Source organism: Prionailurus bengalensis, chromosome A2 (genome assembly GCF_016509475.1).
Source record: "Prionailurus bengalensis isolate Pbe53 chromosome A2, Fcat_Pben_1.1_paternal_pri, whole genome shotgun sequence".
Taxonomy (NCBI): Eukaryota; Metazoa; Chordata; class Mammalia; order Carnivora; family Felidae; genus Prionailurus; species Prionailurus bengalensis.
In genome coordinates, this window is record NC_057348.1 from 80,885,968 (window position 1) to 80,907,890 (window position 21,923).

The 21,923-nt window shown below is 39.6% G+C and overlaps 1 protein-coding gene and 1 long non-coding RNA gene across 2 annotated transcripts in view; one reads left to right on the plus strand and one right to left on the minus strand.

The window, feature by feature from the left end:
- The window catches only part of FBXL13 (F-box and leucine rich repeat protein 13), a 218,262-nt gene that overhangs the window by 192,854 nt on the left and 3,485 nt on the right, over nt 1–21,923 (plus strand). The window contains exons 19-20 of the mRNA XM_043588673.1: nt 9,693–9,827; nt 14,968–15,131. Of these exons, the coding sequence (XP_043444608.1) occupies nt 9,693–9,827; nt 14,968–15,131 (299 nt within the window). The remainder of the gene's footprint in view (nt 1–9,692; nt 9,828–14,967; nt 15,132–21,923) is intronic.
- LOC122487790 lies at nt 344–16,228 on the minus strand. The gene is made up of 4 exons (XR_006298468.1): nt 16,069–16,228; nt 15,013–15,143; nt 8,626–8,683; nt 344–613 (listed from the first exon to the last, which is right to left on the minus strand). It is a non-coding gene; the product is annotated as an uncharacterized LOC122487790 (long non-coding RNA).

The window sequence follows — 21,923 nt, forward strand, 5'->3', positions numbered from 1 at the left end:
ACTGAGGTAAGACAATAAGGTGAGAGGGGCTGGATTTGGGTATTTCCCTGACCCTTTGCTGGATTAGCTCTCATAAAACCCGTGTTGGGTAGATTCTGGTAAAACAGTATCGCTTGAGGTCAAGCTTTTGTTAATGAGAACAGATGTTCTGGAGGTATCTTACAATGATTACTTTCCCTCTCCCCGTGTAGGAAGCATGAGGGCATTTTTCTCTGATCTTCATCCTGAGAAGTTGGTGGGTCTCCTGGATAAGCTCATGAAAGCATGGGGGCTCAGCTAAGGCTGGGCCTCAGAAACTTTTCTCTCAAACTAATCTACTCTCAGTTTCTGGCAGTTAGTCAATAGCCCTTTAAATGTTCCAGCTGATACTGGCTTCAGCCACTGGCTTCTGCTCCTAGTAAGCCCTGATTCTCTGTGTTCACCTGTCTTTCCAGTTTTCAGAGTGTGGTTTGCTTTGTGACCGCAATTATCTGACAGATCTAAGAAGAGTTGTTGATTTTCAGTTCACTCACCTTTTTTCTTCTTTTGAGGATAGAAGTGATAAGTTCCAAACTCTCAGGACAGACTGGAAACTGCAAGTCTGGAACATTGCTTCTGGATTCATGGATGCTGGCTGCATCAATAACAACCAAAAGGGATGATAAATGTAAATTAGGCCTGAATCAGACCTTTAGAGTCCAGGAATGAAGTCAGGAACTGGAGGGCTCAGGAGCCAAGAGCAGAAAGCTATTGGCGAGCTGGGCAGGTGGGCAGCCATCGGTGCTGAGCACTGCCCTTGGCGTCGGGAGCTTGCTCTCTTTGAACTCCCTGCAGTGTGCAGCCTGGTGAGCTAGCTGTGCTCATACAGACAGAGCCTACGGCTGCCCCGAAGTTCAGGTACTTTGGTCGTGTCCATTCATAAAGATTCTTAAGTTTCCTTAGTACAACCCCAGGATTTGCAATCACTGAGTTGGCAAAAACTGAAATGATGATGTTCAACGTAGATGAATAACTCCATGCCTTCATGGAAGAAAATATTCAAATTGTCTCATTCAGATTTATTTTGTGAAAATCTTGCTCAGTGATTGAACTAAGAACATGTGAACTGGATTTTCTATGCAGTGGACACTGAGGTAATCTGTCAGTTTTTTGAAAACAAAAATCATTCTAAAAATTTTTTTAATAAGTCAAGGCCTAGTCAAATAGGTAGGCTTATAAAAAGAAAAATCCAATACCATGTGCTGATTGTTGGCTAATGTTAATTTAGCATGTACTATATGCAAGGCATGTTCTAAGTATTTCCTGTGTATTAATTAAGTACCTTATGAAGTAGGTAATACTTTTAATTCGATTTTATAGATAAGGAAATCGAGGTTCAAAGAGGTTAAGAATTTTGCCCAAAGTCATGAAACAAATAAAGACATGAGCTAGGGTATAATGTCTAATTCCAAAGTGATAATTCTAGCTAATATACTGTAATAAAGAAATCTCCAGAAGGATTCAGTTGTGGTACTTAATTCAGCGTGGAAATGCCAGGGAAAGCTTACCCACTGGAAGATCACTTTAAGAAGAAATGTGGAATTTAGACTGAGGGTAGAGGGGAGAGAGGACAGCTCTCAAGATTTATAGAAAGAATATAAGGTAAGAGGATTTTATTATCGTCCAGGAGAGAGAGTGGCAGGCCTACAAGGACAGTAACAGTGAGACTAGAGAGAAGGGAATGGATTGGAGAACATTTAAGTAGTAAAATCCATGGAACTGTTGAGTTTCAGTAGGCTTGGAAGTGAAGACATGGTTACGGATGACATCCGTCCATCTGACTTGGCTGCCTGGGAGATTTATGGTACCCTCATTTTCAAGCTCTTTCCCATAGCTAAGTCATGTAGCCAGTGCTATGAACTACCAAGTCCTATTTAGTATTTTGACGTTTAGTTTTGCACTTTCTCTTCTTTGTGAGTGATTCTGTCTGTGCTTCCTCTCTAAGCTCTCTTTACCCTTATACTCTTAGGACAGAGTCCCCTTTCCCACTCTCTCAATCCATAGGCTTGTAGTGGCTGCAGGCAGGCTAAGGGAGCTCCGTGGAAATAGGTTTTTACTCTACTTACAGGTAATTCGAAGGTTGTAGTTGTTCTCTGTCTTCTAATAGGGAGAATATGGGTACTGTGTAGTTTTGTTTGTTCCCTCTATAGATTTTATGGTTTGGGGAGGAGGAGAAGATTCAGACTTAGATAAATATCACTGTTCTTCAAACCCAAACATGGTCTCCTCTTACCTTTTATTATGTGTATATATATACATATCTCAAAAGACTCTCTGATAGAGATGGATATCTGTGTTTTAAAGCCCTGCAGCCAGAATGCAGTGGGTGTATTTATAACTACATAAGAAAAATAAGAGGCATGTGGTAATGGTTCAGCCTTATCTATTCTCTAGTGTCTTTTCTGCCTGATTTGTTGCACATGTCCTTCTCAAGCAGTTTACTGACATCTCCCAAATGGCACCACTGATGAATTTTAAAAACCTAGTTGTAGCCTAGGATAATGTCATATTCTCTGATGATCACAAAAATATTTGACAACTTTTGTTTATGGGGTATAAGCAGTGGTAGAGATGCTAGAACATCCACTTCTCTCACTGTTCTCTTACCGTCTTTCTTTTTTGAGACCCTTAATCTTGACCTAAGTGCTTGGACACTTGAGATTACGAGTTCCTTTTGTCTTTTAACCTTTAACATCTTTTATCCATTCTCTTGTTACAAACTTTTGATTTTATTTTTTATTTGACCTTTACTTTGTAACTGATTTATCTTGATTTGTAAATAGAGATGTAGAGAAGAGGGATCAAGGAATAAGGACTGGGAAGGGTGGCTGCATGGGTGAATCAAGAGCCACTCTGTGGCTGGGAGAGCAGCAGACTAAGATCCATTACTATTCAATTGGTTTTCAGCCCAATCCAGGACTGTTCAGCAAGTCAAGGGGTTCTGTAGATGTGAGGCTGCTCCAGGCTGAGTCCAAGTGGGGACCGAGGGTTCAGGGTTCTCTGTCCTGTATCCTGCATTACCTGTGCTAGAGAACTGAAACTCTTATAACTGAGGAGCAAACATGGATACTCATCAAGTCAAAAAGGCCTAGGAGTACCTGCAACATTCAGCAACATTTCTGAGTCCTCCTCTCCAAGAATGGCCCATTGACAGTCTCTTTTGGACATTTCTCTATAAATTGTAAGAAGAACTGGGTTCATGTCTTGACCTAACATCCACGTCGGGTTCATTCTTACCTAGGAGCAAGTGGATTATGTTCCAGAGACTCGTTTCTGATCTCAAACTCTTACTTTGAATCACTAAACTTTCTGACTAGTTATAAAATGTTGCTCATGCAAGATTTTCATCAATCATTCTCATCAGTTGAAAGACTCCACCCCCTTGGTGGTTTAGAGGTTTTAGTGGCCTTTGACATGTACTGACTTATAATGCCAAAGATGGATTAGATGTGTTGGTTCCACATAGCAACAATTTTTTAAAAAACCAGCATTGATTTCTATTTGGTTTCTAAGATTAAATCATTCAAAAACTGTCAAAGAATGAGATTTCAATAACTCCACCTCTTCTCCAGGGATATAGTTATGTTTATGGGTTGTGAGGGAAGCAACAAACAGAGGATCCTTTTCCAAAATGGCTTTACTCTTTGGCCTTTGATACAGTGGAAGCTCTGAAATCTTCTGTGTGGGGAGATAGGACATTCAGACATCTGGACACTGTCTCTTGGCCATACTGCTCATTAAAATTCTTTGCCTCCTCCAATATTCCAGGTTACTATTAGGAAATAAGTGACTAAACTCTCTGTGATGAAGATCCCAGAAGGTCCCAGGTGTAGAATCATTTTACAGGGTTTGGGGAGAGGAAACTATGGAATTCCTGTGGTAGAATTAAGAGGAAGGTATCTGCTACCTTGTGGAAAAAGCAACTCCAACAAAACCTAGAGCAACTAAGATCTTTGTTACAGAAATCTGTGCTTCATAGATATCCATACCAAGAACTGTCTCCTAGAATCTATAATAGAACAACATAACCAACACACCTAAGACACTTGGAATTAACAGAGAGTCACAAGGTCCCAGAAGACACTTAGGCATTATTCTCTCTACCTAAGGCTGTGAGCAAAAGAAATAAGCTCAGTATTCTCTGTTGTTCCTCAACCTAGTGTGTTCCCAATTGTGGAGGCAATTCAATAGAATTAGAAATTTGCAAGACTTCAGAGGATGTGGGATTTGACAGCTTGTTGTTTTCCCACAGTCTGTAAGGTTCCAAAGGATACTGGAGTCATGGGTACCATGTTTCTTTGGCTGATAAATAGCCGAAACTGAGAATACCCAACACCAATCCTGGCTTCTTGCCCTCTCCCACTGGGGAGAACTATTTTTGGACAAGTGAAGCAGATAGACTTGCTAAATGAAAGCACACATCTGTTATTTTCATGTTGAGCATCCACAGAGAAGAACTATAAGAGAATATGTCAAAAGGAAGATAATCCTTTGGAGGACTCTCCCAACATGTAACCTGTCCCTGGAACATGAGTTTATCCTGTGTAAGATGAAACTTGCCAAAAGTTAAATAAAAACTGTCAGATTGTATGAAGGTAAAAAAAAAGGGGGGGGGCACAAAAACAAACATCAAAATTCCACTTTCCCACAAGAGTATGAGTTTATGCTTCTTTTGCTTCTTAAATATAAGTGGCCAATCTGTGTTTGATCTTTCTGTCATATAGCGTGCCTAGGCCTTGCTTACTAAGCCTCACCTGACATGAACTGAGTACCTGTGGCATATCTCACACAAGCTATGATTTTTCCATATTATGACTTCTAATTGTCCTCTCTCTTAGCTTCCAGTTAAATTTAGCACATGACATTTCCTCATCTGAAAGCCTTCAACATATGGAAGATAGTGAGGATGTGCTCTCAGGGGTCTTAAACGGCAGACAATATTGTTCTAAGACCTCTCTGGTTCCACTGCTGAGAGGCAAAAACCAAGATTTGTAAAGGGTGCTGTGTCTGTCAAGTACTTTTGGAGTACATTATCTTCCAATAAGCCTGTGAGATAGGTTAACGGTTGTTTCCATTTGCTTATAGATGAGACAACTTGAGGTTAAGTAACTTTCTGAAGATCACAAACCCAACTTCAGGCCCCTTAAGTTTTCTGCTGAACCAGTAACCTCCCTTGATTACATCATCTCTTAGTTCATTACCCCCCCAAATGGGAGATCAAAGCAGCACCGATGGCTCATGAACTCATTATTTCCTAGAGATCTTTAAATGGAAGAGGTCACAGGAGGACAGTATGACTTAGCCCTCGGAGTGAAAGTTCTGAGTTGCCATTTTCTTGGGAAAGAATGAGAAAGAGAACAAGTGGAGTGGCTGGCTGTGTAAACAGAAACCTATCAATTCTTTCAGGCTGATTAGTATAAGCTTAGATAATTTCCCTGCCTTTCTTATCCCAAAAAACCCCTGGGGAAGTTCCAGGTAACTGGGCCACTGGGCACCCATTTAATTTTACTTATCTTAGAAAAATGGAAAAAGTGTAGGTTATCTTACAGTCCACAAGAGAAATGCCTGATTGACCTTTGAGTAGCCCAATCCGGGCTTATTTTTATTTTGGAGATAGAGTCTAAAACCTGAAACTGTTCTGGAAATTTCTCCCCACAAATTCTAACTCAAGGGTATTTTTTTTGTTATGCTTTTCCAGGTCTTCTTTCCGATATACGTTCTCTTTGAGTGCTTACCCTTTCTGTTGTTTAATTTCCCCACATTTGATCTCTTTTTATGACTACTATTTACCGACTGCTTACTATGTGCCAGCTACTGTTCAGTTGCTGTATTCATATTAACTCACTTAATTCTCCCTACAAATCCATGAAGTAGGTGTCATATTAAGGTACCATGTTATTCTCCTGTTGCAGATGAGATCATTGAGGAATTGAGAGGTAGGGTAATTTATCCAGAGACACAAACTTCTAAGTGGCAGGATATGAACTTAGGCTGGTGGACCCCAGACTCTGTGCTCTTAGCCACCTTCAGAACTGCAGTTATTAAACAGGGTGTGAGGAAGGACTGGACTTAGTGTCCTAAGAGCAATCTATGGGAGCTCATTTTCCTTACTCCTGTGCTAAGCAGCATTTTCCATTCCCTTCGGACACTCTCTCATCTTGAACCTCTTTTGCATGCTAGATGTTGGGGCCGCAAGAGTTAAATTAGACATGGATTCTGCTCTCAAGAAGCTGCAGTGAATGCAGGAGATAAATTATGTAAATAGCTATAATACAAGTAGAAAGTGAGAAAGACAAAAAAGTTAAAAGCTATAGGGATTTGGAAGAGGCATTTCTTCCAGAGGAAGGAACTGGGGAAAAGTTTGTGGAGTTAGCCACATTTGAGCTGGCTTGAACTACAGCTTATCTCCCAAATCACCATATAATTAGGTAACAAATTGCATCATGAAAGCATCTTCGGAAATGCCTGTTTTGGGTTTTGGCCTTTGCCCTTTAAGAATCCCCTCCATATTTACTAAGCATACTAAGAAGTATGCTGAGCCTTGCTCAGCCTGGTTTCCCTGGCAGGGAGAGTGGGAATACAGGAGAGGCATTTTGCTAGCAGTGAGGCGTTGGGCTCTGTAGAATTTAGTTCTGGTGGCAATGCCCAGATTTCCCAGCTCAGTGTGCCCTGGCCACATCTACATCCATCTGCTCTAATGCCTAGTGAAAGCAAGTCTATGTTTGGTAGGATATAGGAGGCCCAACAAACTGAAGTTTTGAATTCAGTTTATAACTTAAAATTGTAGACGTTGTACATTGTAGCCTTTGAAGCAGCCAAAAATAGTCTTCATTACAGAAAATGGTTTTTGACATTACAAGATTTTCCCAAGATTTTTAATTGGGACAAAGAAAAAATGAAGCAAATAGTCCAAAAATGGGTATGCACCACGAGGGGGAGCTTTTTTGAGACCGAGAGCTGCCACCTGTTGAGGTGGCTTAAGTCAGGATTTTGGCAGAAGCACATTATTGTGACAATCAATAAATGTTAGTGGAACTCAGTCTCCTCTACATACCCAGTTTAGGAATGTAGTCAGTAAGTCTTCCCACACTATGACTCAGCTGCGAAGATAGACAGAAGAAATGATTTAAAGACATTTGGAAGTTTTCTTCAAGATTGTTAACCCACAGCAAAACTGGTTGATATGTGGGATGGGAGCCAAACTTGATAACTTTTGTATTTTCTCCCCATTTTCACTGTAAAATATTTCATCTTAGAAGAAGCTTAGTCTGACATTTTCTAAGAAAAGAAAATCAACAGCATTGATAAATATATATGAATCTGTATCACTGGAGCCAGAAAAGCATAAAATAACTTTATCGGTAGGGGAGAAATGGAATTTCATGAGTGGTTATGTTGAAACATGCCTGCAGACTTAACTTACTTATGACTTATATGTGTCTTAAGGAAAATGTGAATTACAAAGAGAGGAGAGGGTCTGACTGACTTCTCAGATCTGCACTGACTTATGCCAAGCATAAAGCCTGAGTCCAGTCTTTATGCCTCAGATTTTCCATGGATGAAAATGCTACCATGAGTGTATCATAGACCTTCTAATATGTTTTTATGTTATTCTTTAATTTTAAAACCTCTGAGAAAGTTCAACTTCAAAGACTATTAGAGGTTTGTTTTTTTTTAAGACTTAAAGCAGAACTGATTCAAGCAGTGCAAGACATTGACAGATGTTACTGAAAGGGTTTTCAGACACTAAGTGCCTTGAATCTCCCTTCAAATTTTGTTTCATCTTTTAATAAATTATTCTTAGTTTAAATATTCCTTCCCGCCTTGAATTTTCTATGGTTCCCTGAACTCTGTCCATTTTCTAAGTAGAAAACAATGTTACCCTACTCCTGTGACATAAGAATTCCTGTATCATTAAAACAGAATTCTTTATATTCTCAAAGATGCTTATAAAGGATGGATCAACCAACTAGTATTTATTGAGAACCTACTGCATCCTAAATATGATGCTTGTGAAAGAGGGTATAAAAAAGCTAGCAGAATTCCACACAATACCTCTGAGAGACTTACTGCATTCTCATTGAAAAAGCTGTTGAATCTCCAAGCTGAGATTTAAGACCAATCATTCCAGTCCTTCAAAGTCAGATTCCCCTTGCACCACCACTGGGCATTCTCTCTATGCTTGATTATCTCCAATGACAGGGACCTCACTATCTAATGACAAGCTGCCCCTTCCAATTTTTGTCATCACTTAGTTGCTAAAGAAGACTGATCTCCATACGAAGTTAGCCACAATACAGGAGTAAATCAAATACTGTAACTGCTGAATCAATTGAAGAAGACAAATTCTGCATGAGGTCAGAGGAAAAAGGAATCACTGTTGGCTATTCTGGTCAGGAAAAGATCATGATTGAGGGTTAAATCACCAATATCTTTTAGTACTATTTTTTACTTCCTATGCTAAACTGCCTCTCATGGAAATTTTGCCTCTTTTATAACTTGCTAAAGAAAATAGTGGACTGACTAGTTCTTTCCAGTCTTCCTTAGGGCTAAAATGATGAGAAACTGGCATAGTCAAGTGGGAGGGAGGCCCACTGGTTGTCTTACCTCTGGAGTCATCCTGATGGCATCAAGTGATCCAACAGCCCAGGTCCTTCCCTCAGTTCTGAAAGGAAAATGACATGTAGTCCAATGGACATCCATTTTTACATACAAATAAGCAACGCCTTATTAGTAAGCCACTAGTTACTAAAATCTAATATTAATGGTAAAGTATCATTTACTGAAGTCTCTAATTTAGTACTTTAAGAATTTGAGCTGTTTTCCAATAAGGAAAAACCTCTAAAGTGACTAAGCACATGTTGATAATTTCTAATTTTTATAATTTGGGGGAGGGACTTTTGTTAAGTACAATATCTGGAATTGGTCATGGTTTCTAATTCCTATTCATCTTAGTATATTTTTACAACTGCAATTTTACTTTTGTGGATCATTTTGTTTTTGTATAACTGCTTGGTTGTAAACTTTTTCCTCATGGATTCTTCTTATCACTCAGTTCTTGTCTTTATTTAACTGAAAAGTGAGAATGAAAATTAATAACTACTAAGGTAAAGGGAAGAATTTCCAATGATTTCCAGGATTTTTCTAGCCCTAGAAATTTCAGATGAACATTTTGGTATCTCAGAACAATGCTAGAGGGTGGATATTATTTTCCCTGATTTAAAAAAGAAGAAACTAAGGCTCAGAAAGATGGAGTTGCTAAGGTCTGCCTGATTCCAAAGACCGTGGTCTTCCCACTACATTACCCCACAGTGTCTGCCATCTAATTCTCCCCTCTAGATTCTTTTCCTCCACTCATTTGGCTGAATATAACTTTAATAATTACTAACCATATGGGTAAAATCTCAGCACTAATGTCAGGAATACCAAATTCCGCTAACAGGAATTTGTATACTACTAAGCTGTTAGGCTGGTGTGTGAGTATCTTTTGTTTAAAAAAAAAATGGATGTAATAGCTTTTTCTTCTTTTTTTTTTTCAACAAGACGTAACACATCTATACTTCAGGGACTGACATGCATACTAAGCAAGCTGCTGTGGGTAAGATGGCTCTAGATGAATAAAGACTAAGAGAAAAAAAAGAAAAAAAAATCTTTGACTTTGAAATTTCTTGCAGGCGTTCTGCAAAGGCTCACTGATCTTAGAACACTTGGATGTCTCTTATTGCTCCCAGCTGTCAAATGAGATTATTAAAGCACTGGCCATTTATTGCGTTTCCCTCACATCTCTCAGCATTGCTGGCTGTCCAAAGGTAAGTGCAGGAGTCAGAGCTCAGATGTGTCCAGTTGAAACACAGACAAGGAACCCAGGCAGGGTAGCAGTCAGGGGTCAGTGTCATCATAGAATTTGTTTTCTTTGCTATGCCTGAGGTATTCATTACATTTTTTTTTCTCTTTCCTCAACTGGGAAATGGCTTTATGACTTCATTTGTGTTAAAGTAGAATTTTCAAAAAGTTAAAAACAATTCCCATTCAAATATAAAAACGTGTCAAGATTTATGAATTCATTAATGAGAGGACCAGCAAAATGGTAAAACCAGTTCATACAGCATTTGATCAAACTTTTTATAGGAACTGAAGAAAAAGAATGTTGGAATATGATTTTTAGGTTAGATCCAAAGTTGGTTAATGTCCTATAAGGTAATAAATCCATAACCTTGGATTTAGAGTTTCTACCAGAAAGAAATAATTTTCATCTCCCCTGGACAAAAATATAACAAGTTATAACATGTAACTTCATCGACTTTAGGCCCTAACCAGTACTAATTATGCCAAACAAAGACATAATTCCTTATAGAATTCCTCTGGTGAGCCTGTTAAAGATGTTCCAGTATGACACTGAAAATACATGTAATCATCTTCATTCTTATTTCTAGTGTTTGATAATTTTTTTGACATCTGTTTATAAAAGAAATATGCACTTATTGTAAAATCTCTGGACTACATATAAAAACAAAAAGGAGAAACTAAAAATCTGTTGTCATACCACCATCCAGACATAACCAGTGTTGGCATTTTATACTTATCTTCTAGAACTGTTTCTATGTACACAGAGATTAGAAATAGTTATAGAAGGTTTGTTTTTGTCTTTTTTTTTTTTAAGAATAGAATCATACTTTCCAAAAGACATTGTAGCCTACTTTCTTTTTCTTTATACACTATGGACATATTTCCATGTCAAGAAATAGAGATCTCTGATTCTGGATTAATACGGTAGATTGAATATACACATATAATTTTGTTCCCTCTTAAAACCTTATAGACCTACAGAAGAACTGTTGGTAGGGAAAACAGAAGAGACAAGATCAAGAAAGTTTTGGAAGCTTGAAACCAGATCAACCAATGGAATTTAGCAGACAGAGGCAGTTTGAATCCTAAGCCAGCAACAGAGAAAACTGTGGGGGAAAAGATTGATTTATACCATGATCTTCAAACTTGGTGGCACTGTTTACCTTTGGAACTGGGTGGAGAGGGTGGCTAAAATAAGGAAGACTGGGTTAAGAGTTCTTGAGAAGTAGACAGATCCTAGATCTCCTCCTCTACCTCACACCTCTGGGCAACTACCCTTCTCTACCTTCACCAAAAGACTGGATACTTATTTCCTAAATTTCCCAGATTTCTCAACCCTGGCATTATTGATATTTTGGATGAGATAATTCTTTTGTAGTGGGGGGTTATTCTGTACATGGCCCTGTAGAATGTTTAACAGCATTCTTTTTTTTAATATGAAATTTATTGTCAAATTGGTTTCCATCCAACACCCAGTGCTCGTCCCAAAAGGTGCCCCTCCTCAGTACCCATCACCCAGCCTCCCCTCCCTCCCATCCACCATCAACCCTCAGTTTGTTCTCTTATGCTTTGGCTCTCTCAACAGCATTCTTATTCTCTACCCACTATATGCCAGTAGCACCAGGTCCCCCCCACCCCCTTATTGTGACAATAAAAAATGTCTTCAGATAATGCCAAATGTCCTCTGGGGGGCAAAATTGCTCTATTATTTGTTCTACCGATAGTAAAATAGTGGCTTGCTGGGCTGGGAGATACCATGCAAATTCAGAGTTTGAGTACAACAGTGAAAACAGGAATTCAGTGACTGAATGCCAAATGCAGAGACACTCAACAGCTATTCCAACATAGCATCCAGAATGTGGCTGCCAGACCTTTCCCTCCAGGCAGGAGACTGAAAGCCTGTTCTCTGGAGACTCTGACTAGCACAAGATGAAAGACAGAAAAATATTGACATTTGGAGGTTTACCAACTAATAATCCATAGAACCATTGAAGCTTTAGGTAGAGAAGGCCGACATCATACACTTAACCCTTCCAATCAGTGTGTAGCCCTTCTGCTATTAATAAATAGCAGACAGCCAAGGATTACCAGACATAATAGAAAAGCCTCTAAAGTGGAAGATAAAGACCAAAACAAATTAATAGGAAAAACTTGGGGGAAACAAAATATGCAGAGGGAAGAAAACTAAAAAGTCTTTTTAAAAAATCCTCAGAAACTATATGACCATTAACAACCTGTTGTCTTCTGTTGTGCACACTGATGGGCTTCTTTTTAGTAAAGCACCACCCGAAATCTCAAGATATCCTGCAATCTAGCTCGTCTAAAAAGTCAGCTTCTATGTGGTTAGTGGATTAACGGAAGGATGCTAGAAACTCCTAATTCCTCCATAGTTAACTGCGCTGTAGTAAGGAGGAGAAGGCAGTTGGGGGAAAGATGTGGTAAATCATGACAAAATTAATCTAGAAAGTTCACAACAAAATTCTTGTTTAATAATGTACTTGTTTAGAACTAGAGAAACCAAATGCCTTATTGGTCAGCATCATCTGGCTCTAGAAGTAGGTCAAGGAACTAAGCATACTTAGCCACGCTGACCATGGACCCTCTGCAGCGTTCTTGTTTTCATTGCACACAGACACGTGGACACATGGGCAACACATGGCTCACTGTGAACTGCCCTGGCCACAAAGCAGATGCAGATGGGGGCTGGGCCTCTTAGTGGCTCTATTAATTAGAGGGGAAAGAAGGAGAATAAGAGAAGTAAAGACTCTGGTGAGAATAGGAATTGGGCAGGGGATTTTTTTGTTTGTTTGTTTTGTTTTTGCTTTTTGGTAAGGAGAAGCTGAGGGAATTTCTTCTATACACTGTGCAGTGGATACTGTCTTGCAGCCTAGAAACTAAGGAGGATGTTACACAAATAAGATATTATAAAACAAATCACCCTATATCAAAGATCTAGTGTGAAAAAAAGGAAAGGGAGTAAATTATTCTAGAACCTCAATGTAAGAGAGAAGAAGGGTTTAGCTTTACTACCACTGTGGGTCAAATAAGTATCTTCATTCAGAAGATGTGGTGACCATAATTTGGGCCAATAGGAATACCCCTCATTGAGAAATCATAAAGCTATGGTCCAGTCTAATATATTCTACCTACATTGGTTTTTTGAATTAAATTCAATTAATTTTTAAATTCCAGTATAGTTGACATACAGTGTTATATTTCCACCTACATTGCTTTTGATGAGCTATAAAACACATTAGTGTCTGGCTCATCATCCTAGACTAGGTTTCTCAAAAGCCCATGGGTCAATCTTGCATGGTCACTTATCCATCTCCTGGAAGGCCAGCTTTTTCTTGCAACCAGCCAACCTCCAAGGTTGGTAAGTGGTACTGTGACCCCACCCTTCCCAGTGCTAAAATGGGAATAATAGAATCTCTGCTCAGTAGGACTGAGATCAGGACTGGGAGCTAAGAATTTACCCAGTCACCTCCACCTCTAGTTCCCAGCCCTATAAGTCCCAACAACATCTGTTCAGTCATTAAACATCTTGAGCTTCTGATCTACAGGAAATGTCAGGCTCCTTTTTCACTCCTTCAGAATCAATAAAACGTAGTGCTCTGAGCTCTACCTGTCCTGGACTTTTCTATCACCTCATTGTCTTGCCTATAATTCTGAGGGCTTTTTCCCCCCAATGACATCAGATCCTCAGAGACCAAGATAGTATGGCAGGAATGTATGGAGGTATTTTTGTGAGAATCAGGCACAATGTTAAACCTTGGTCCTGAACGTGTTCTGAAAACAGGTCATGCTTAGACAATGACAACATCTATTTTCCAAACTTGGAAAGTGTACATTTCAAACTGAAGAGTTTTCTACATAATTTCCTCAACTTTATATTAAGAACAAGAGCCAAGCCTCATGGCATGTGTTTTAGAATGTTCAAACATTTAAAATAAGAAATTAAATCCAGTTGGAAAAAAAATTCCTTTGAGGAAAGTAATCTCACTGATTTCACAGCAAGTCTTAGTACAGCTATGAATTCAAAAGCTAGACCTTGAGTAAATAAAATAATCTAAGAATGAGAGTTGAATTATCTCTGTATAACATCTGGGCAAACTCTCAAGATATTGGAACCCTCAGCAGAATTTCTCAGAGTCAGATTCATGCAGTGTCTGTGGCTTCTGCTCTTTCTTCCCCTGCCTACAAACATCTGTTTCATCTACTTGTCCCCTTCCAGAACCATTTTATTCTACACACAAACCATCAGAGATGTCCAGATCCCTTCTCATGGCAATTTGACCTTGTCTGTGGTTTAACTTCAAGCAATATATATATTTTATAGCTTTGCAACATGTTATATTATTAAACTTAGTTTTCTAAATTGATGATGCCTTAGAGTGGATTTCAAGTTTAAAGCCAAATTCCATTACTGCGGCATTTCATAAATTGTTCATATTGGTGTGATGGGTATTACTAAGGAAATTTTGATGAAGTTACCCATCCAAAATAGAGAAATCTAATATGAAAGTTATAACAGCAAGATCACAAAGTCTATTGCTGCTACCTGAAACATAATTTTAGTGTTCTGGAAATAGTTAAATCACTAACGTGCGTGATAGGCCCATCATGTGACAAGCTGGGAAGGGTTGTGATTCTGTTTGTTATGGACTCAATTTTTGTCTCCCTTCCTCCTGCCCCCCACATTCATATGTTGAAACCCTCATTCTCAGTGTGACAGCATTAGGAAGTAAGGCTTTGGGGAACTAATTAGGCTTAGACTGAGGTCATGAGTGTGGAGCCACCATGATGCAACTACTGTCTTTATAAGAATGGGAAGAAATTAGAGCTGTCTCTCTGCCTTGTGAAGATACAGCATGAAAGTAACCATCTGCAAACCAGGAAGAGGGTCCTCACCAGACCCTCAGTCTGTGGGCAATCTCATCTTAGACTTCTCAGACTCCGTAACTGTGAGAAACAAATGTCTGTTGTTTAAATTACCCAGTCTGTGGTATTTTGTTACAGCAGCCCAAACTGACTAGTTCACTGTTCTTCCCTGGGATGGAGTTCATGGGAATAATCAGTACTTCACTTTGGCTGTGTGTTCAGATTACTGACTCAGCGATAGAGATGTTATCAGCAAAATGCCATTACCTGCACATTTTGGATATTTCTGGTTGTGTCCTGCTTACTGACCAAATGCTCGAGGACCTTCAGATAGGCTGCAAACAACTCCGGATTCTTAAGATGCAATACTGCAGACTTATTTCCATGTAAGTATGAACCTGAAACATGAAAAGCTTTGAGAACTACTTTCTGAGAAAACAGAATACATGACTATGGCATTCATAACACATAGTGGCTCTCAGAGTTACAAAGTTTCATTTTAGTTTTTGCCTAATTGAAGCCAACATTTTGAGTTGAACCAGGGGAAGCTCTCTTCTAAAACTGTCTTTGTAGTTTCATATCCCTTTCCCACTGGCCCTTCTACTTTAAGGACTTCTCCTTCCTTGACCATGCAGGTATTCAAAGCCTTAACTCTGCTCTTATAGAACTGTCACTATTCTTTCTTTACTCATCTCTCAAAATACTTCCAGTCAGTCAGTCTCCCCTACGGGTTAAAAATAATTAGATTAAACCAGTTCACAATTAAGTATAAATTACTAACAGTTAACCCTAAGCCACATCTCTTTCAAAGCTATTTGTCTGATGGTTGTTACTCATTTAGGGATTTCCCTTAGGAGTGAGGTCAGAGTAAAACATTCTGGCTTGACTGCTACAGCCCAAGTGCTGGTTCCCTCAATCTGCAAAATGTTTCCACTGAAATAAAAGTTGGGGAAATGAGCAATATACACAGGTAGAAGTTCTCAGGTGTCTATCCCGTGAGGTTTTTAAAAAAATTTTTTTTTAAGGTTTATTCATTTTTCAGAGACAGAGAGACAGAGCATGAGTGGGAGAGGGGCAGAGAGAGAGGGAGACACAGAATCCGAAACAGGCTCTAGGCTTCGAGCTGTCAGCACAGAGCCCAACGTGGGGCCCAAACTCACGGATGGTGAGATCACGACCTGAGCTGAAGTCGGACGCTTAACCGACTGAGCCACCCAGGCGCCCTATCCCATGAGTTTTCAAATATAAAGCAGTTATTTGCTACATTGTGTAGTTGTTTTCCTATTGACTGAGAGTAAAAACGTGCAAGTCGTTTTAACTGACCTGATGAAGTTACCTGTAAAGTCTTCAAAATGAAAATTCTTGACCAATTCTTGAAGGTCTGGTTCTTTTCTGCAGGCTGGAAAAGTGAATACTAAGAATTAATATTATCAATTATCTAAACACATATATTTCGCAGAGGAACTTGCTTAATTAAGTAGCCCTGGCATGAGCAGAACCATGAGATCTGGTCACTTGAAGCCTGAGGAAGACAATGGTTCCTGATCCAAGGCTGTGTATGTTAAATTAAAACGAAAAAAAGAAAAAAGGACACAAAAATTATTACTTGTAAAATAGGCACTGCCACTGGGACCAGTGGGCCCACAGGGAGGAAGGCAGCCAACTGAAGTGGGGTCAGAAATAAAGAAGCAGGTCTTTGAAAATTTTTGAAGAGGAGTGGAGACCCAACCCTCCCTAATAAGTCTGGAGATGACTGATATGGGTGTGATTAACTTCATTGAAAGAGGCTATCATGAAATACGGTCCTAGGAGTCCCTGCCAGCCTTGTCATATCATTAAACAGTGAACTTTGGGTAGATGGCAATGAATGAATAACATATTACACAAAGGAGTCTGGCTTCTAATCTTTTGATTGCATTTTGATAATCACTATTTTGGGGAGATAATATCACTGAACTTCTAATAAGTGGGATTTTAAGTAAGAATGAAGGAGACTTTCTGGCACAGGTCTCTCTGAACCTAATTATGGTATGGATGTTAAAGTGTGATAAATAATGGTGTTTGGTTAGGGAGACCCAAGATATCTAGTAATATCCTAATGTTGCCTGTGACGGGCTCACTCTCCTCTTGCAAGGTGACTAGGTAAAAAAAATATGTGAAGAAAACCAAACAAGGCAAAGTAAGATTTTACTAGTAGTTAGGCTTAACCACTAAAATTCAATGTGAAACTCTAGTTAACTAGTTGGATCTATGAAAAATTCCTTTACCTAAGCTAGGACAGTGAAGTCATCTTTTGTTTTCTACCACCAAGCCTGGCTGTCCCTACTAGCAAGAATCAGAGAGATGGTCCTAATGCTTAGAAGGGAACTGGCTTGTCTGTCCATCTCATCGTCTAAAAAGGCCAAACTACTTCAGTCTCCTTCATAGCCCCACCCCTGCTAAGCTCCAGCAGGAAAGAGGCCTAGAATGCTCTGATTCTATCTTTGTCTAGCAATAAAGAAGGGCAGTCCCCACAGCAGAGTGGTTTGGAGAGTCCCAGCATTTGGACTAGTAAGGCTCCAAGAGTGCTTGTCTTGACTCCCAACTTCTAGGACAGGGTACTGTTGTTTAGCCAAGGAGCTCCCAAGATACCTGGTCCTGAAAACTTTGATTAGAGAAGTGGTAAGGCCTGGCCACTTGCAGCTGTTTGGAGTCAGCTCTGAGGACTTTAAAGCAGCTTCCTTTTCCACTCAAATCCTTGGTGGAATTGGAAATGCTACACAAAATATGTGGCCCCTTCAAGACTCAAGTTCATGATGTTGTTTAATCCTTTGCTTATCTATGTTCACTCTAAAAAAGCATAGTTGTTTGCTCTTACCAGGGCTAATGTGGCTCCCTCAACTGCAGTGGCTATTTTGTCTGGGTGAAATGGAACATTTGGTAGTTGAAATAGAGGAAATTGTTCATACTTGGGAAGACGTTCAATGACTTTGAATCACAAAGTGTTGAACTTCCACACATTTGATTCCATTTGAACATGAAAATATTGTATGATATGGCTCTTAAAATCCAATTACTGCCATCAGAAGAAACATTTCTACGTACAAATCACCCCATACTCAATGGAATCTAAAAATATTGCACAAGCTTTGCAAATCAAAGACGTCTGTCCCACTGAACTGGGGGAGTAGCAAACTTTTGGTCAATGAGAAAATAAGCTACAGCTCTTTTACAAGAGAGCTTCCAGCATAAGATATGCTATCATTCTACTAAACCCAGAGCCTGAAGGGATCCCAAGAAGTGGTTCCAGAGCATCATGCTGAGATACAATCTAGGCTCCTTTAACTCAAGGAGAAATAAGTAGCAACTATAATCATAAACATGAAAAGAATATCTAGTTGTTTATATTTGAAACAATTGTGTACAACCAACATTTCAACGTATGGCCCTTTGTGGGAAAAACAAGAAAGGCAATACAAAGGAAGAAAAGCATAGTGGGAGAGAGGGAACAAGACCCAAACAATGGTCTCCACAACCCAACAGAGTTTGAACCACAAAGAGGTAAAAGAAACATTAAGTCTATACTTAGCAAAGAATAAAGGGACCTTTCTGACATTTTTGTATCTGGAGTCTAAAACTTTCAACTCTAAAGAGATGAGTAGAGTCTTAGTGGACTAGAGAGCCCAAACGGCAATACAGAGATTTCTCGAAGGCCTCTGTAGCAGTTGCTGGCAGCATGGATTATTACACAGGCACCCTGAGAGATCTCTGTTGCTAGGAAATAAAACCCTTATCAGAGTTCTCTTCCCCAGCTCATGGAAAAATCTTTGGGGAAAGACCTTTGTGACCGGGAGCTGTATTAGTATGAAAAAATATATTGCTCAATAATTATTTTTTGCCATGTATTGTGTTAATCCTATTTTATGTTGACTCTCTCATCTAATCCTCATAAATACCCCATTACTATAAAAATGAATAAGGAAATTGGTTTAAACAGTGTAAATAAGACCCAAGGTCAAACAAATAAAAGGCAGAGCTATACTTTGTACCTAAGCATTACTGTGTTGCTCTTTTGCCTTTAGCGATTCTCAAGCTTTTTTTTTTTTTTTTTTAAATTTTTTTTTCAACGTTTATTTATTTTTGGGACAGAGAGAGACAGAGCATGAACGGGGGAGGGGCAGAGAGAGAGGGAGACACAGAATCGGAAACAGGCTCCAGGCTCTGAGCCATCAGCCCAGAGCCTGACGCGGGGCTCGAACTCCCGGACCGCGAGATCGTGACCTGGCTGAAGTCGGACGCTCAACCGACTGCACCACCCAGGCGCCCCTCTCAAGCTTTTTTTTTTTAAAGTTCAGACATTCAAGGGACTTGATCACTAAGGGGAGACATGTGTCCTATTGTACCCAGTCTACTCACTGATGCATAAATTAGAGAGGCTGCTGATTACCAGCATTCTTTGTGTTGTCTCCAACATTCCCCCCTTTTTTTTGCCTACTCAAGAAACTAGAAGGAAATGTGCGTGAGGGCAAGCAATATTTTTATAAGAATAACCTTGAATCCCCTATAATATATAAAAACCAAAAATCACCTACAAACTTCAGTACCTTATTATTATTAAACATCTAATGTTTCACAACTGTTTGTGGCATAACATTTTGAAAATCATATCCTAAATTAAAAAAAAATTCTTTAATGTTTATTTTTGAGCAAGTGACAGAGTGCAAGCAGGGGAGGGGCAGAGAGAGAAGGAGACACAGAATCCAAAGCAGGCTCTAGGCTTTGAGCTGTTAGCACAGAGCTGGACATGGGGCTCGAGCCCACAAACCACAAGATCATGACCTGAGCCAAAGTTGGACGTTTAACTGACTAAGCCATCCAGGTGCCCCTGAAAATCATGTTCTATATTGATCCAGAGAAACCTGTTTCACCAGGTTAAATGAGTAATGATGACTACCACTGCAGCATACTGGATTCAGTTCCCAAATCATCTCCTACAAGGTCCAAGGACCTGGGACTCACTTAGGTCCAGCCAGAGTGGAAGGTAGTCAAAGGATTCCATATGTACTCTAAGAAATTTAGAGTACACAGTAATTCCTAACTATACATTTTCTTTTCAATATTTCCTAGCTCCCATATATTGACCATACCAGATACCAAACTATTTTAAGAGAGAGACAGAGACAGAGACAGAGACAGAGACAGAGACAGAGTGAGTTCTTTTTGGCAGGAATATTCAGTTTCTAGATTTTCAAGTTCCCTGATACTTTTCAAAAGTGCGTGTGTGCAAACACACAGTAACACAGGATGTGTAAAAAGAGTTCAGAGATATTTGCTGCCAGCCAGCATGCTGGTCTGTTCTCTTGGCCAGGTCCTCAGCCTTAGGAGTCAGTCCATAGGAGGATGCCAAAGGTCTGAGTAAGGTGGTGAGGATAGCTAGTTCATGGGCTAAGGATTTTGTAAAAAAATTTTTTTTAATGTTTATTTATTTTTTGAGAGAGAGAGAGAGACAGAGTGTGAGCAGGGGAGGGGCGGAGAGAGAGAGGGAGACACAGAATCTGAAGCAGGCTCCAGGCTCCGAGCTGTCAGCACAGAGCCCAACAAGGGGCTTGAACTCACAAGCTGTGAGATCATGACCTGAGCCGAAGTCAGATGCTCAACTGACTGAGCCACCCAGGCTCCCCAATACGCTAAGGATTTTCTAAAGAGTGGAGAGGACGTGGATTTCAGAATAGTCTATACTGGCATTCAAATCCTAATAATAATCCCAGATTTGTTCCAGGTCAAATTCAGATTTTCAGTTTTTCCCTAGGACTACTCTTGCTGTGAAAGCATACATGCTTTAAGATAGGCCCTAGAAACACTCTAGACCACAGAAAGCCTTAACCTCCTGACATTTGAGACTAGGGGAAGAAGGGAAGGGAAGGAGGGTTTGAGACCTGATCCTTTGTTCCTCTCTGGTCTATGAGCATCACCTCCAAAGATCAGGGGACCCTTGGATGTTTAAGTCTCAGTGCAGCTGACTACACAAAGAGCGTTGCTTACCACTAAGAGCTAAGGTAAGGGTGGCAGGGAGCCAAGAAATAAGGGGTCGGCACCTCTAACCCTTATGTTGTTCAAGGGTCAACTGTATTTCAACAAGGGAGGACATTTTTCATAAGAACTTTATCTCCTGTGTTTCAGAAAAGGAAGGAAGATCCCTCCCTGCCCCAGCAACAATGCTCTGACCACTACTTGTAACCAATGAGAAACTGCCACAACCTCAAACTCTTGTTCTTTTCCAATAAACTTTTGTTGAAAACAGCCCTCCCCAATTTCCCCCTGAAACCTAATAAAAGCTGACCTTCCCTTTGTCTTTTTGGACTTGGCTATGGTTTACCATAGCATGCTTGTCCCGAATTGCAATTCCTCTGCTATACCCAAATAAGCTGTTTTTTTTTTTTATCTTAAATAAAATTGCTCTTTGCTCTCCTTAAAGTTAACAGCTTAAGGTAAAATTGGGCACTTTCCTCATAGCTAGTGCTCAATATGCAGCTCATTTTGATCTTGTCCCATCACATTGCATTTAATGAGTACTCTTCCCTATGCATTCCCTACTTTTTTTTGTCTATACTGAGGATTCAGTATCCCCAGCTTTCTTGTTATTTTCTCAAACTCCCATTATTTGCCCTAATTATCATCTAGTTTATTGTGGCTTGTAGCTGACTAAGGAACTGTATGACCCAATATTTATATGTTACCAAGTTTAGCGTTAAGAGTATTTATCCTCTTACCAGTTATCTAGAACTCTCAGAAATTACTGCTCTTCTGAGGCCAAAGGTTACATATACTTTGGTCAATTACTTACAAATCTTTTACTCCCCAAACTCATCCTTTTCCTAAAGGTCAAGACCATTGTTGCCTATAGTTGTAGTTGCCTTATCATCAGTAGCATCGAATCATTATCAACAACTGTTAACTACAGTATGTATGTCCAGAACGATGCAGTTTGGCAGGCAGAGGGCAAGTGGGTGTTGGAAATAGCAACCTAAGAATGCTTCAAACCTGCAGAAGATAAGAGACCTAAAGGGCTTCCTTGTTGGGATAAACTGCTGAAAGTGTCTTGTTTTGGCTGTCCTTTAAGATACAAAGAAATGGAATACACCCTTAAATAACTTAATACCTTATTAAACAAAAGGAAAACAATAAAGTTTATAATTATA